This window comes from Aptenodytes forsteri, unplaced genomic scaffold (assembly GCF_000699145.1).
Source record: "Aptenodytes forsteri isolate BGI_AS27 unplaced genomic scaffold, ASM69914v1 Scaffold69, whole genome shotgun sequence".
Lineage (NCBI taxonomy): Eukaryota > Metazoa > Chordata > Aves > Sphenisciformes > Spheniscidae > Aptenodytes > Aptenodytes forsteri.
The window spans coordinates 7,033,061-7,046,337 of record NW_008795885.1 but is presented as its reverse complement, the minus strand read 5'-3'; the positions used below and the strand labels follow the sequence as shown (position 1 = coordinate 7,046,337).

Here is a 13,277-nt window from a genome sequence, read left to right as displayed (position 1 = left end):
CACATATCCAATATGAAAAATGAGATAAAAGAAGTATGCTTACAGGGACCAATGCAAAGTTTGTAAAAATCTCGCAATCAGTATTGTACTTACATGAGATGTCATTACATCACACGAGCTTAGAGCTTGGTTAGTAGTATGAGTTTTGTTTTGCATTTAAACACCTCATCTATTTTTTTCCACTTTATTAAATTACTATTTCTATTATTTGTAAATTATTATAATTTAAAAAACAGATAAAATACAGAATATCTACAAATTATATACTGAATAGAAGTTAATTCTCATTAGTGTACAGGCAAATTGGGAGAAAAGGCATCTCCAGAATTTTCTGCCTTGCACATCTACGTGTAATGAGTACTCTTTTTGTTCTGGTACCATTGTAGAAGCAATGGAGAAGAGAGTGAGAGATCATTATTACACAGTGTGAACAACCCCCCTATTTTTAGTGGTTTAAGGAATACCATTTTCTTAATGTACTGCATTAACTTAGTGGCAAGAAATAACCTGCTTGCAAAGCTGCAGTCTTTTGGATAAGACCCAAATCTTATGGAAGTGTTGCCCTGACCATATTCCAGTCAGAATCACTACACTGTTTAATTGTTGCTAAATTTAATTTGGCATTTTTCTAAATTGCCTTAGTTGCTAAATAAATACAGCATTTGGCTCTTCAATGAGATATTTTATATGTAATCTGCAAACAATAACTATCCTTCAGAAAATTTCTATGCATAGGTATTTTCAAACCAAAACTCAATTCTGTGACCTACAAACAAAGGTCAAATTAAGCAATAAAAAGCCAGGAAAAGTTTCACTTTAAATAAGAGATTAAAATTATGAAATTAGTTTTCTTAAACAAGGGGTGTTTATCATCTTCTCTGTGAATGGTTCATCTGTTGGGGAGGGAAAAAAGAAAAGAAAGCTTAAAAAGGACTGTTGGGTTTAGCTTTTGAAAATGTATTTATATTAAAATTTGCTGCAACACCAGAAGTTACTAGAACTGAAAGATCATTAAAATATTACTCTCAAACTCAGAGATTATTGAAGTGTTTTATTTTTGAAACTATCCTTTTTCTGCTTTTTTCATGCAGTAAAATGAAATTTTTCAAATTATTTATTAGCATTGTAATTGCAGATATATATTGTTTATACAGATTTTCAATTAAAAAAATAGTCTGATTCTTGATATCAGTATTGGTTATGGATACTTTCTCCTGAGTTTCACAGTTACAAACCCATCTCTATAGCAACCCACCATAATTTCCTACATGAAAAACTAGTATTGGGGGGGTCTTATACATGTATTTTTAGTTACCTTAATGTGATAAATTATTTATCTTTATGCTACCTATATTTGTTCTTTGCTTTATCCTCTCTCTTCCAACTGCTCCTCATTCCTTCCATATTCATCTTTCTTAATGTGTAATCATCATATGACTAGTTAAAAATTCCTTCCATTGCTTAGCTTCCACCACTGTTCGCATACTGTCCGATGTTCTCCTTTACTTGTATAAACAACCTGCAACTAGGCTTCCTTCTGTCCCACAGTATTTTTTTAAAGATTAATACCACTGACAACATGTGATCCTGCTGGTAGCTGTAGTCCATGACAGCTTTTCATACCTCTCGCTTCTCTGCAGAAGCAATTTTTAAGGGAAGCAGTGTATTGCTTCCTTCTCATTTCCAGATGGCTCAACAGATAACCTGATTTTCTTCATTTGTAGGTATAGCTGAAACAAGGGAGAGAATGAAGCAATGTAATGATTTGTCCACTGTTCCAAGTCTGTCAGAAATGCTTCTTGCTTTAAAGTTTGATATGCACTGCCTTAAAAAAAAAAAAAAAGCTGCTGAGAATAGTATGACACTGGATGGAAAAAAAATAACTATTAGGAGTTGTAAAACATTTTTATTGATTCCAGTTTGCAGAGAATTTTGAAACAAATCTGGCATCATTCATTGATTAAAAAAATATTCAAATTACTCTGAATAAACAAATATGATAGTAAGTTAATACTTATGACTATCATTGTATTTCCTTCTGGTCATTTGCATTTCTTTTCATATCACTGCAATGACTGCAGAATCACAGACTACTGAACCATTACATAATGACATCAATAATAAAACCAGTATACTTTTATAACCTTCCATTTTGAAAGAATATTAAGTTAACATTCTTTTCAATAACACAATAAATTAAGGCACAAATCTGAACTGTAGCATTAAATATACATAAGTAAATATTTTAATTCATATAGTGCTTTCCCAGTTTTACAGCTGGAGTTAATATATTTCTTTCAACTGTAAAATCCTTAACAGCAGTAACAATCTTAGTGTCTCCATTTCCATAAAAGAACTTTGTACATATTTTGAGATGTCTTGTTTAAATAATCTATTTTTCTCCCCCATTACTCTGCAGTTACATTTCTAATTATCAGAGAATGAAATAACTCACTGCCTAGGGTCAATATGTACATTATTATCTCACAAAAATATCTAATAGTTAGGCTTTTTGGGATGGTTCTCCAATACCTTTTTCATAAATGGAGTATTGTGTTATACCTTTAAATTCAGGCTGACATACCACTGGGTAAGTGCAGGCTAAATCAGACTGGAGGAGTAAATACTCTGCTTAGAGGGCTATTAATGTAAAAGGTACAAAGTACTACATATTCACCATTTGAGTATGCTATTAGCTTAAAAATAACCATTGTTGATAAGACTTTCAGCAGTGAATGTTGACTTTTGTGCCAGGCAGAATTTAAAGAATGGAGATAGGAAAAAATGAGAATGAAACAATTAAGACAAAATAGGAGGATGTACATACAGAGTTCAAACAGCAGGCAAGGTCAGCCCTCTTTGTAATGCTGACTCCTTCCAGTGGGGGGCAGGAAAGACCAAATCAAACATAATAGTAAAAGTCACAATAATTTGATTCTAAAACAAAAAAGCAGACTGTGCACAGCTAGGTACCAATTTTACCTACTTGTTGCTTGCTTGTTTGGGATAATCACTGGGTTGTTGTTCAGCTCTAACTCAGATCTGAAAAAACCTACAAAGGTTTGCATAGTTTAGCTTAGGAACTAAAGGAAAGGCTCAAAAATTCACGTGGTTGCACATTTACTAGATAAACAATTCTTTCTAATGTATTCCTAATTTAGTATTCACTAGAAGAAGTAATTTAACTTAAAGAAATCAATTATTTGAATTAAAGATTAGCATTCATTCCAATCCAATGTTTTATCAGCTGGTGTGCAATAGCTTGACTTGGTGGTACAAAGAAAGAACGCTTATTTCCTTTAATGAGAACTTCCACGACCTGCAATAAAGACAGATTTTTTTCTTTAGAATATTATAAACTGTATGGAATCTAACATTGTATTAATGCAGGAATTATCTTACTATGATGATCCATCAGTCTATCATTACTATAGCTAGTAATCAGCCACTACCAGGTTCTCCAAGACAGCTGCAGAGAAAAAAAACACACAGGATTCTGTGTGAATTCTGAGATTTTTGAGCTCAAATGTGCCCCAAAGTATACTTTCTTTCTAATAGAACTGTGGAGATTGACTGTTAATATAATATTTAAGGTTTTTGTGAAGCCTTTTTATGGTAAGGACCACCAGATGGTGCTCTACATTGTTCCATAAATTCTTTTTTTTTTTCCCACATGTAGTGCAAAAGTAAAAGTGTTTTGTTGGTTTTCTGAAGCAGTTTCAAGCAACATGGGTGTGTGCTTTTAGCTTAGTACGTTTCTGAAGTACCTTTATTTCTAACTCTAGACCAATCTGCATGTGACTAGCTCTATTTAGAACTGATACTCATTTAAAATAATGCTCTCAGTGTTGTCAGGAATATACTGAGATTATAGGTGACTAACTTTGCCTTCAAATTGACCTAGAGTTGACTTGCAAACTGCTATGCAGAACTAGAGTGTTATTAAAAGTTTAGCTCGTAAATAGCCTGTGGAAAAACCTGTGAAGACTACGTTGTGTAAACAATCTTTCCTTTTTCTACTCATGAACTTAAATCTCTCTTTCTGTGAAAGTCTTTTTTTCCCTTTCTTTTATTTGACTATATTTTAAATACTCAGGAAGGCTAAGTGTAGAATTTCCTATTAATGCATAGTAAACTGCATTCAATACCAGAGTATTAAAATAGTACTGCATAGAAAAAGATGTTCAACTTAACGAATTCCCAGAGTTTTTACCTAAACCTCCCCCCTCCCAGCAAATCTGGTAGCATGCTTGATTGGAGAAACTCAGATGATGAATGCTATTAAATACTACTTCTGCCAAAATGAAAAGCACAGGCTTGATAAGAAAGTGGGTTAAAATAACAATAACTTGGCTATCTCCCAAAAGGAAAAGGTGAAGAGCTAACTGGCAAAAATGTCATAAAATGGGCTTGCAAGTGACTCAGAAATTACTGTGAATATCTGCCTTTCTCTGGTTGTGTGTTATCTACAATTACAATATAATGCAATTGTAGTATGATAAAATGGAGAGTATACACACTCATTCAACTTGCTGAAAAAAGCAAGTACCTATTGTATGCCAGAACCGAAACAGTCACAGACTAATCAATACAAGAAGGAAATTAAATTGAACTTTACCTGTTCTCTAGTGAACCAGCGGGCATCCTCTATTTCATTCTTGTCAACTTTAATTTCTGTAGACACTGCAACAGCTAAGCAGCCAATCATTAGGGAGGAGGGCATCGGCCATGGCTGACAAGAGACATACTGAACATGGCCAACTTTGACTCCAGCCTCCTCTTCTACTTCTCTTCGAACAGCATCTTCTATTGTTTCACCTAATCAAAAAGGGCAAAGAACAAGCAGCTGATGAAAATACTCCAAGCAACGGTTACATCCTGTGCTTTGAACTGACTCAAAAGATTTGAAACTGCCCCAGACAATTATCCATAAAGATCTAGTTCACAGATCAGGGCACAGACCTTACGTACAAAATACAGAAGTCTAATAAGGTAAAACTAGCACCAAAGCAAAATGGAACTTTGAAAATAAAGTATGATAATTTCTTCATCATAATGTTTATTTCCTGAATTGATAATTTATCATACATGCAAACTATTATTACCACACCTAAAATGTCAAAAATTGGGTAGGAAATATATTGTTTCTTTAATTACTTTTGAAATGCTGATCTGTTCATTTGTAAATAGCATTGTGTTAATTTTTAGATTTTCAGTATGATTGTAACAGTATGTAATACAACTTGAAAATCAATATTTAAAATGACAATAGTAAGAAAATAGAGACTTAAGAAGACTTGCACACATTTCTGCATTGTATTATTCACTTTGCCTGACTTATTCTTCATTGTCTTAACGCATACAGAAAATTCTCCAAACTTAGACTGCAATGGAAAGCTTTACTTCCATATTCATGGAAAACTGCTAGATGTATATGTGGAGTGTTGATGGTCATAGGCTTACATATGCCTACATGTACTGTGTTGTAACCACTGATTACAGCTTCATTAAAGCAGACAGTCCGTGCATCAGATAGAAGTTTTCGTTCAGCTGCGTTCAGCTGATTAGAAGCTGATGATAAGATCAGCTACTCTTAAATTTCAGTTTATATACTTGCATTCAGTATCAAAGTAGTAAGGCTGGCAGAAGAAAGGAAGGAGTGAAGAAATAAACATCTTGACTTTTTTGAAATGATACCTAAATAAACTTATTCAGGCTGTCACCGTATTTCACCTGCACGCAGTCACTGATAATAGTTATACACTATAATTTCACTGGTGATTAAGATGTATTCCCAGTATAAGAATGTTTTACAAATTGTTCTGCAGCTACTAATAATTGTAACCAATTACAACTATTACTGCTGAACACAGCTAGGAAAATCTCTTCACTTTTCTTTCGAAATTATATAATTTCTGCTTATCTTCCATATAATCAACCAGGCCCTAAACATGTAAGCATATGCTTAACTTTATGTTAACTTTAAGTTATGCTTTAACTCTTATTTTTCCTATGCTAAAATCCCTTGCTAAGTACCACCAAAGAAAGGACCTTATACGTGTTTTAAAATGTTTTTTCACTTAAATATGTGATTTAAGAGTGCATGATGAGAAAACGATTTTTAAATTATATTTACTCACGTTGCTTTTTGCCTTTTTTATAAATCAGCTGTTGGAAAGCATGGAACAGGAAAATTTATTATAACAACTTATCTGACAGGAAGCAAAAACATTTATTTGACATAACACCGAACATATTTCTATATTATTTTCAATGTACAATACTGGTATGTGAGAAAAAACATTTGGGAAGGGAAAATGAAATTACTCACCAGGTTCTACAAATCCAGCAAGACAAGTAAACATTCCTGGGGGAAACCTCTTCTGTCTACCTAAAAGGCAGTGGTTTCCATCTGGATGGATGACTTGCATTATCACAACGGGATCTGTAATGGACGTGAAAGGAATACATCTCAACATTTGAGGGACTTAAAAGCAGTAACAAATTTCAGCCTATTCGATACCAATGCATGTAAAGACACCTCTAAGTGATTGAAATCAGAATTGTGTAGATGCCCAGACCAAGTTGCTATTTTATTTCACTTTGGTTTTTTTTTCCCCGCTAGATATCTGCTTATTTTGTTTTGCAACATACGTGCTTGGTAGAAGCAGTTTACTAGCCAAGGCTTGAAATGCAGGACATAAATTACCTGCAACCAAAGCACACAATCTGTTAAGAGTATCAGCAATACTAACCTAGCTATGCATCCAGCGGATAGCAATAATTTCTGCAGCAAAAACAATTTACTATCACCTCCTCTACACACACAGGTCTGAAGATAGTACTTTTGACTGAAATACCAACAAAGAGCCAGATACTTTAGTTACAATGTAAATACTGACTAACTTTCCACTTTTGACTTTGTTGACTGTTTGCTATCAATCTCTCATCTGATGTTGCACTTTTAACTACTTTTTCACTTCTCGTCATTTTATGGATCTTTTTCTTTCTTGCTTAATATTTTCTCCTGTTGGTACCATTCTTTCTGTCATGCCTTTCTGCACACTGTTCATCTATGATCTTTTTCCCTTTTTTATTGTTATCTAGCTCTTAAGTATCTCAATGTTTTGTTTTTATTTTTTTCTATCTACCTCTGCCTTTATATATTTTTTCTATTGCTGTAGTTTTTCATGGTTTTTTTTGTCAAAACACCAGTATTTTCTCTATCTGAAAAGGCTTGATTCAGCAACAACTATAAACAATAATCTCAAAGATTGTTGTCCTGCTCAAAGATATCTGCCACATGCCACAGTGTAGAATATGCAGTGTTGTTGTCTGTAAACTTTCTTCAGAGAAAGGTATCAGTAGAAAATGCTGGTTCATCAGTCTTTCCTATATAAACCCATTCCTCCTCTAAGTTTGTTGTGCTAGAGACTGTAAAGAAACAGCCACTAGTATTTTAGCAAGCTTCACTATAGTCCATAAGACAGAAGAATATGGCAGAATTGTTTTGATTACTACAAAGATGTATCTAGAGCATGTAGGAGCACATGAAATTCAGAAATACAATACACGTACAACATCCAGAACTACAACTGCAGAAAAGAGAGCTGGGTAGGGAAAGGAAAGGTGATCAAACAGGCACCAAACGATAGTATTTTAGCAAGCTTCACTATAGTCCATAAGACAGAAGAATATGGCAGAATTGTTTTGATTACTACAAAGATGTATCTAGAGCATGTAGGAGCACATGAAATTCAGAAATACAATACACGTACAACATCCAGAACTACAACTGCAGAAAAGAGAGCTGGGTAGGGAAAGGAAAGGTGATCAAACAGGCACCAAACGAAAAAAAGCGTAAAGAAACAGCCACTAGTATTTTAGCAAGCTTCACTATAGTCCATAAGACAGAAGAATATGGCAGAATTGTTTTGATTACTACAAAGATGTATCTAGAGCATGTAGGAGCACATGAAATTCAGAAATACAATACACGTACAACATCCAGAACTACAACTGCAGAAAAGAGAGCTGGGTAGGGAAAGGAAAGGTGATCAAACAGGCACCAAACGATCCAGGGAAAAAAGCGTAAGTTTTTTTTTTCCTTCCTTGTTTCCCCATCAGTAACATAGTACACTTCCTTTGCAACACATGAACAAAAGGAGCTTATAGAAGACTGTCTATATGAGCTTATATTCTGATATAAGCAGTATACTGTCAGTTTGCAACTGACAATGAATAGGGAAAGCCAGTGAAGATGGCTAATACAGTCAAAGTGGCAATACAGGAAAATGAGCACTGTTTCAGAAATTTGATACAGGGCCAAAGTTGATACAGAGCTATTTGAAGCTCAGAGGGCTTGCGGAAGGTGAGAAAACAACATGCAGGGGGAAAAAAAAAAAGTAAAATGTGACACTTTGTATTGTTAATACCTCATTTATGCAGTTGGGACTTCTAATTAATATTACTCCATTGCAATAAAGATTGGTATTGTCACAGCAATTCTTTGTCACGGACTACTGCAAGAAAGAGAAGCCTGAACTACATAATTCTAAATACAGCTGAGACACACATACTCTGGGGAGAGACAAGTATGTAAGACCTGGGACAGAAGCAAGTAGCTGAAATAACTGAGAAGAAATTGATTTACATGTATATAATAGTACGAACAAGCCGTTTTTGACCGCAGCTGAAATAACTGAGAAGAAATTGATTTACATGTATATAATAGTACAAACAAGCCGTTTTTGACCAAGTTTATCCTACAATATTCTCACCAACTCTTGGATATGATGTGTTGTGAACACCTTGGAGGCTGGGACAATCTTCTTTTAAGCAAGTTTTCTTGTAACCCCCTTCTTCAATCTTGGTTGCACTCCCACATGTTGGGCAGAATCGGTAGCGGTTGTGCCATGCTAGAACAGATCTAGCCTGGGCTACTACTCCTTTAAAAGAATACATGGAAAATATACAAAATCAAAATACTAATTCATGTAAGCTTTTAATAGTATAGAAAAAGCAAGTAGTAAAGTTTAACGTAAAAATCAAAGTAAGACTATGGCTTGAATTGTAATCAACTACAGAAGTTGAGCAATGTGAGTTACTCAGATCTTTTTCTTTGTAGCACAGCACATGCAACAGAACGCAGTACTATGTAGCTACAGACCAATTTATGCGTTCAGAAACAAATTCATCCGGATCAATATAGCCTGTTTCTCAGAAAAGTTACTTGCCTGGGCAAAGTGCCAGAATTATGTATCACACCTTTTCCAGATGACCATTTTAGGACTACTACAGGTATTGACATAATAATGCATTGTTCCATTTAAACTTCAGGTGCAAGTCAAGCTTGCCCTTTATCCTTCTGTAAAAGCAAAACTGTTACAACAGCAGCTGTTAACCACATGTCCATAATAACATTCATTCACTTTGAGATCCTGATTTTCCGACACTTGCTCACAGTTTCCTTCTCAGATGAGTATCCAACACACTCTTATTAAGGACTTAGTTTCATTTCCTGTAATGAAAACTTAGTAATGACAGATTTTTTTCTTCATTTCAGGAAATCAATGTGCATGCATTAATATTTAAATAGTACCATTTATAAAACCATGATGATCAATAGATTTTACAGTCTAATACTTGCCATTGCAGATGTTAGCACTTCGCAACCACACATGTGCTTACATACAAAATTCTTCACAAAACCACTGACAGGCTTTTAAAATTAAAATATTTCTAAAGCCACTGAAAATACCCGATTCCTTTACAGTGGTTTGTCTTTGCATTATACCTCGTGAATCCCAACGCATATCTTTCTGACTACACATTTGATAACTGCTGCATTTTATGCACCTTACCAGCTTCTTTTTCAGGTAGCTGCAGTAGTGCTGGCATTGGTGGGTGAAGAAAGTAACAGTCCTCATGCTCCTGTTTAAGTTTCTCAGCAGAAGCAGAATCTACACTAAGAGCAAACCAAGCAACTAACCCATCCTCTTCATCTTCTTGCAGAGCTCTTCCATTGCAAGCAGCCAGCAGCTTCATGTGGAACTGAAGTTCAACTCCAAGAAAAATCAAGGTGCCTTCTTCAGTTTGCTTCATGCACTGCTCCACATCCTTGTGGTACAGCCTGCAAAGCTTTACTTCTGGCTGCTGGGAGCTCTCTATTCCCCCACCCAAAGTAACCAAAGGACTTAGATTTGAGAAGAGGATGTATACTGTAGTTGGATGGCTTTGTTTTTTGCTTAGCCACTTGGAATCTGTTCTTTTATCACTCCTTCTGTCCAGAAGTGTCAAGCCAAAATAATTTTCATATTCTTTCACTTCATTTGACAGAAAATTAGGCCTCTGCCCACCTTTCACATTAGCCAACAAATTAGCTATGTGATTGTACCCCCAAAACTTAGCAATGTCCAGAGCTGTCTGCCTTGATTTATTAATGATGGACCTGTCACACCTAGAGAAACAGAAAAGAACAGTGTTTACCAGGGTAAATATGTTTAGGAAGAGTCCTGATGATGTATTATTCTTACTTACAGCATACACGTTTAATACTATTAAGGTGCAAGAACTTTAGACACTTTGTCTATACTGGGGCACTCTTTAGGCTAAATACTTAGAATTATGGTAATGAAAAGTAATCATACTTCATTTTCTTTTGCTAAGGCCAGATCCCACATTTTTGTTGATCACTCCAGATATCACTTACCAAGGTTCATGCAGTACTACAACAGCAATGAATTAATTAAAATCCCACACAATGCATCATAAAAAAAAAAAAAAAGAAGGGCTCAAGGTCATTTACAGACAGACCTTTGAAAGCCAGGCTACAGGTCTCTTCTGAATAACCAGTAATAAAAAGAAAAAGCAGTTTAACTAGCATTACTTTCTAGAAGCTACTGAAAGCAGCATCAAAACATTTACAAGAAAATATTTACCATTAAATAAGCATGAAGAATACAGCCCCTGCTTAGTGAAAGAAGTAGCACCCTTACAACTGTGGTACTGGTCCCTGTAAGGAGCTCTTTGTTACCAAAATGTCTGCAAAATGACACAGATGAGGAAACATTGCCTCATGATATATATTTAGATATTAGCAAAAAAAAATCTGAAATAGATTGAAGTTGATTGGGAGGTCAAAAATAATTCACCTTTATTTTTTGTCAATTTTAACTCAAGTGGATAAGTGAAACAGAAATTTCACTATAAACTACAAATTATAGAGTAGATGTGGGGCCAGACTCATCAGTTTTTAAAACCAGAAGATGCCAGTATATTCATGTTGCTGATACACAGGTAACTGTATCACAGGTAAGTCTGTTTTGACTTGTATTAACCTCAATAGTTTTTGAGGGAGTTTGAGTATATTTTAGAAAAGCATTCAAAACTTAAATTTATAAGTTTTTGGTGCAAAAGAAACTATTGTTGCCCATTTATCTTTAAAGATTATGTCTCCTTTAGGCAAAATCTGGAATGTTATGTAATACTACCTTCACAGACATTCATGTTTATATATCCAGCAACTGTATTTGTCCAAATGATTATTATGATCAAGCTTAACTAAAATGAGACCAATGAGGCCACAGTATCACCTCAGGAGCTATATTCAGTTGCCTAAGAGAACAGCCCTGAAAAGGACATTTACAAGTGGATATGCACTCTTTTTTTACAGTAAGCATAACTTAAAAACTGTTATCCTATTTACCAAACTGGTAAATTCCCCAAAATCTCAAAAGATTCCTCAATAAACAGATGATTTCAATCCACCAAATCTGGCACTGAGATACTCCTCTACTTGCTGGAATGCATTGACTACAGCACAAAACAGCGGTTCGCCTGACGCTCCATGCTGAGTCCCAGCAGAGGGCACAGCATCTGGGTAGGACTGAAAAAAAAATAAAGGGCGGGATGATCACTCGAGGCTGTGGAATGTTGTGCTTGAGATTACTCATAACCACAGAATGAACTAAACTTTCTTGGTTCTGTAATTAGGGGTGCAGAAAGGAACAGACTGGGCTTGATTAAGGTAAAGCTCAGTTGAACTGCAACACCTGACTCTCACCCTTCATTTTGAAACGTTTTCCATTTGAAATATTTGGATCCTGACTTTATTCAGGCTTCAAAAAATTCTTCTTTGGGGTCTCAAGGAGAACTTTGAAGCATTCTTTGCTTTTCTGAGTGTCCTGAAAAACTAGAAGCACAACGGTTGACTTGAAGATAGACAACAAATATTTGCAAGACACAGAGTATATTTTCCTGAGTTTTAACTCTGAAATTTCTTCCACTATCTATCAGGTAAATTTATTTTTCTGAGATCAAGTTGAAATGGGCAGAAAGGGATTCAGGCTAGAGCTCTTTAATGGAGTCTACTAAACGGCTTACCCTTCTTCAAGAAGAATCTGCACAACATCAAGGTGTCCATTTCTGGCACCATACATCAGGGCTGTCCAGCCGTTATCTGCAGCTGCATTGATAAGTGACGGAGAACGACTGAGCAATGCTTTCAGTTTGGCTGCATCTCCAACAGCAGCAAAATTATGCAGCTGAGAAATCATGTCCCGACGGAGGGTCTTTTCAAAGTCTGTCATTGTGTCAACTAAGTTAAAAAAAGGAAACAAAAATGGCTGAAAACATATCCACCATTAGTAAAAGGATTTAAGTAAAACAATTAAGTTTAATGCTGTACAGATAACCAACATTATCGCCAAAACTATGGACACAACAGTCAAATTCTTGTAATTAGTATGACATTGTTATTCCCAACAAAATCTTAGTCCCACACATCTCCAAATACAGTGAAATTTTATCCTAATAATCAAGACTAGTTTTAAGGAGGCTTAAGGGGAGAAAGATTTTGCTATGAAAATGAAGCTTATTTGAATGTGGAAAACATGTTCCGGTTTCCCGATCGAACATACAAACAAGACACAACAGTACAAAACTCCACTCCAAGAAACGAGTCTCAGACGCCCTGCAAACAATGAAAAATAACCGCTAGAGGGCGAGTCCCTTTGCAGGCTGAGGGACACCTCCACGCAGTGACAGATTACTTCAGTAACTTCTGCTACGCCTCCGGCGGCCGGCGGCCGGCCGCCCCTCCGCCCCGGGCCAGGGCCGCAGAGACCGCTGCTGGCACCCAGCACCCCCGCAAAACAACGAAAGCTTATATTCCGTAGCGGGGTGCCGCCCGCTCCACGATCACCTCTCAAAGACACACACAAACGCGCACCATTCTCTCCACCGGACCCAAAACGGGGGCAACCTTGCGAAGGCTC

At 35.8% G+C, this 13,277-nt stretch overlaps 1 protein-coding gene across 4 annotated transcripts; it reads right to left on the bottom strand.

Moving 5' to 3' along the window:
* Positions 1-200: 200 nt before the first annotated feature.
* On the bottom strand, positions 201-13,271 carry NUDT12 (nudix hydrolase 12). 4 transcript variants are annotated; one of them, XM_009284188.2, is made up of 8 exons: positions 13,232-13,271; positions 12,385-12,598; positions 9,864-10,459; positions 8,781-8,948; positions 6,332-6,445; positions 4,619-4,818; positions 2,987-3,052; positions 201-1,825 (listed from the first exon to the last, which is right to left on the bottom strand). In XM_009284188.2, exons 2-7 carry the CDS (start codon positions 12,588-12,590, stop codon positions 3,032-3,034), a joined length of 1,305 nt encoding a protein of 434 aa, XP_009282463.1. In that variant the 5' UTR covers positions 12,591-12,598; positions 13,232-13,271; the 3' UTR covers positions 201-1,825; positions 2,987-3,031. The 4 variants fall into 4 exon arrangements, with proteins under 4 accessions (XP_009282463.1, XP_009282460.1, XP_009282462.1 ...); XM_009284185.1 differs by lacking the exon at positions 201-1,825 and having other exon boundaries at positions 2,220-3,319; XM_009284187.1 differs by lacking the exon at positions 201-1,825 and having other exon boundaries at positions 2,220-3,052.
* Positions 13,272-13,277: the final 6 nt, after the last annotated feature.

Excerpts from the sequence above, each read along its gene's own strand:
- NUDT12 (XM_009284185.1), bottom strand. The coding sequence starts at position 12,590 with ATGACAGACTTTGAAAAGACCCTCCGTCGGGACATGATTTCTCAGCTG. Across the intron at positions 8,949-9,863 it reads GCTACCTGAAAAAGAAGCTG|GAGTAGTAGCCCAGGCTAGA; the intron begins GTAAGGTGCATA and ends ATTCTTTTAAAG. Across the intron at positions 3,320-4,618 it reads GCTGGTTCACTAGAGAACAG|GTCGTGGAAGTTCTCATTAA; the intron begins GTAAAGTTCAAT and ends TCTTTATTGCAG.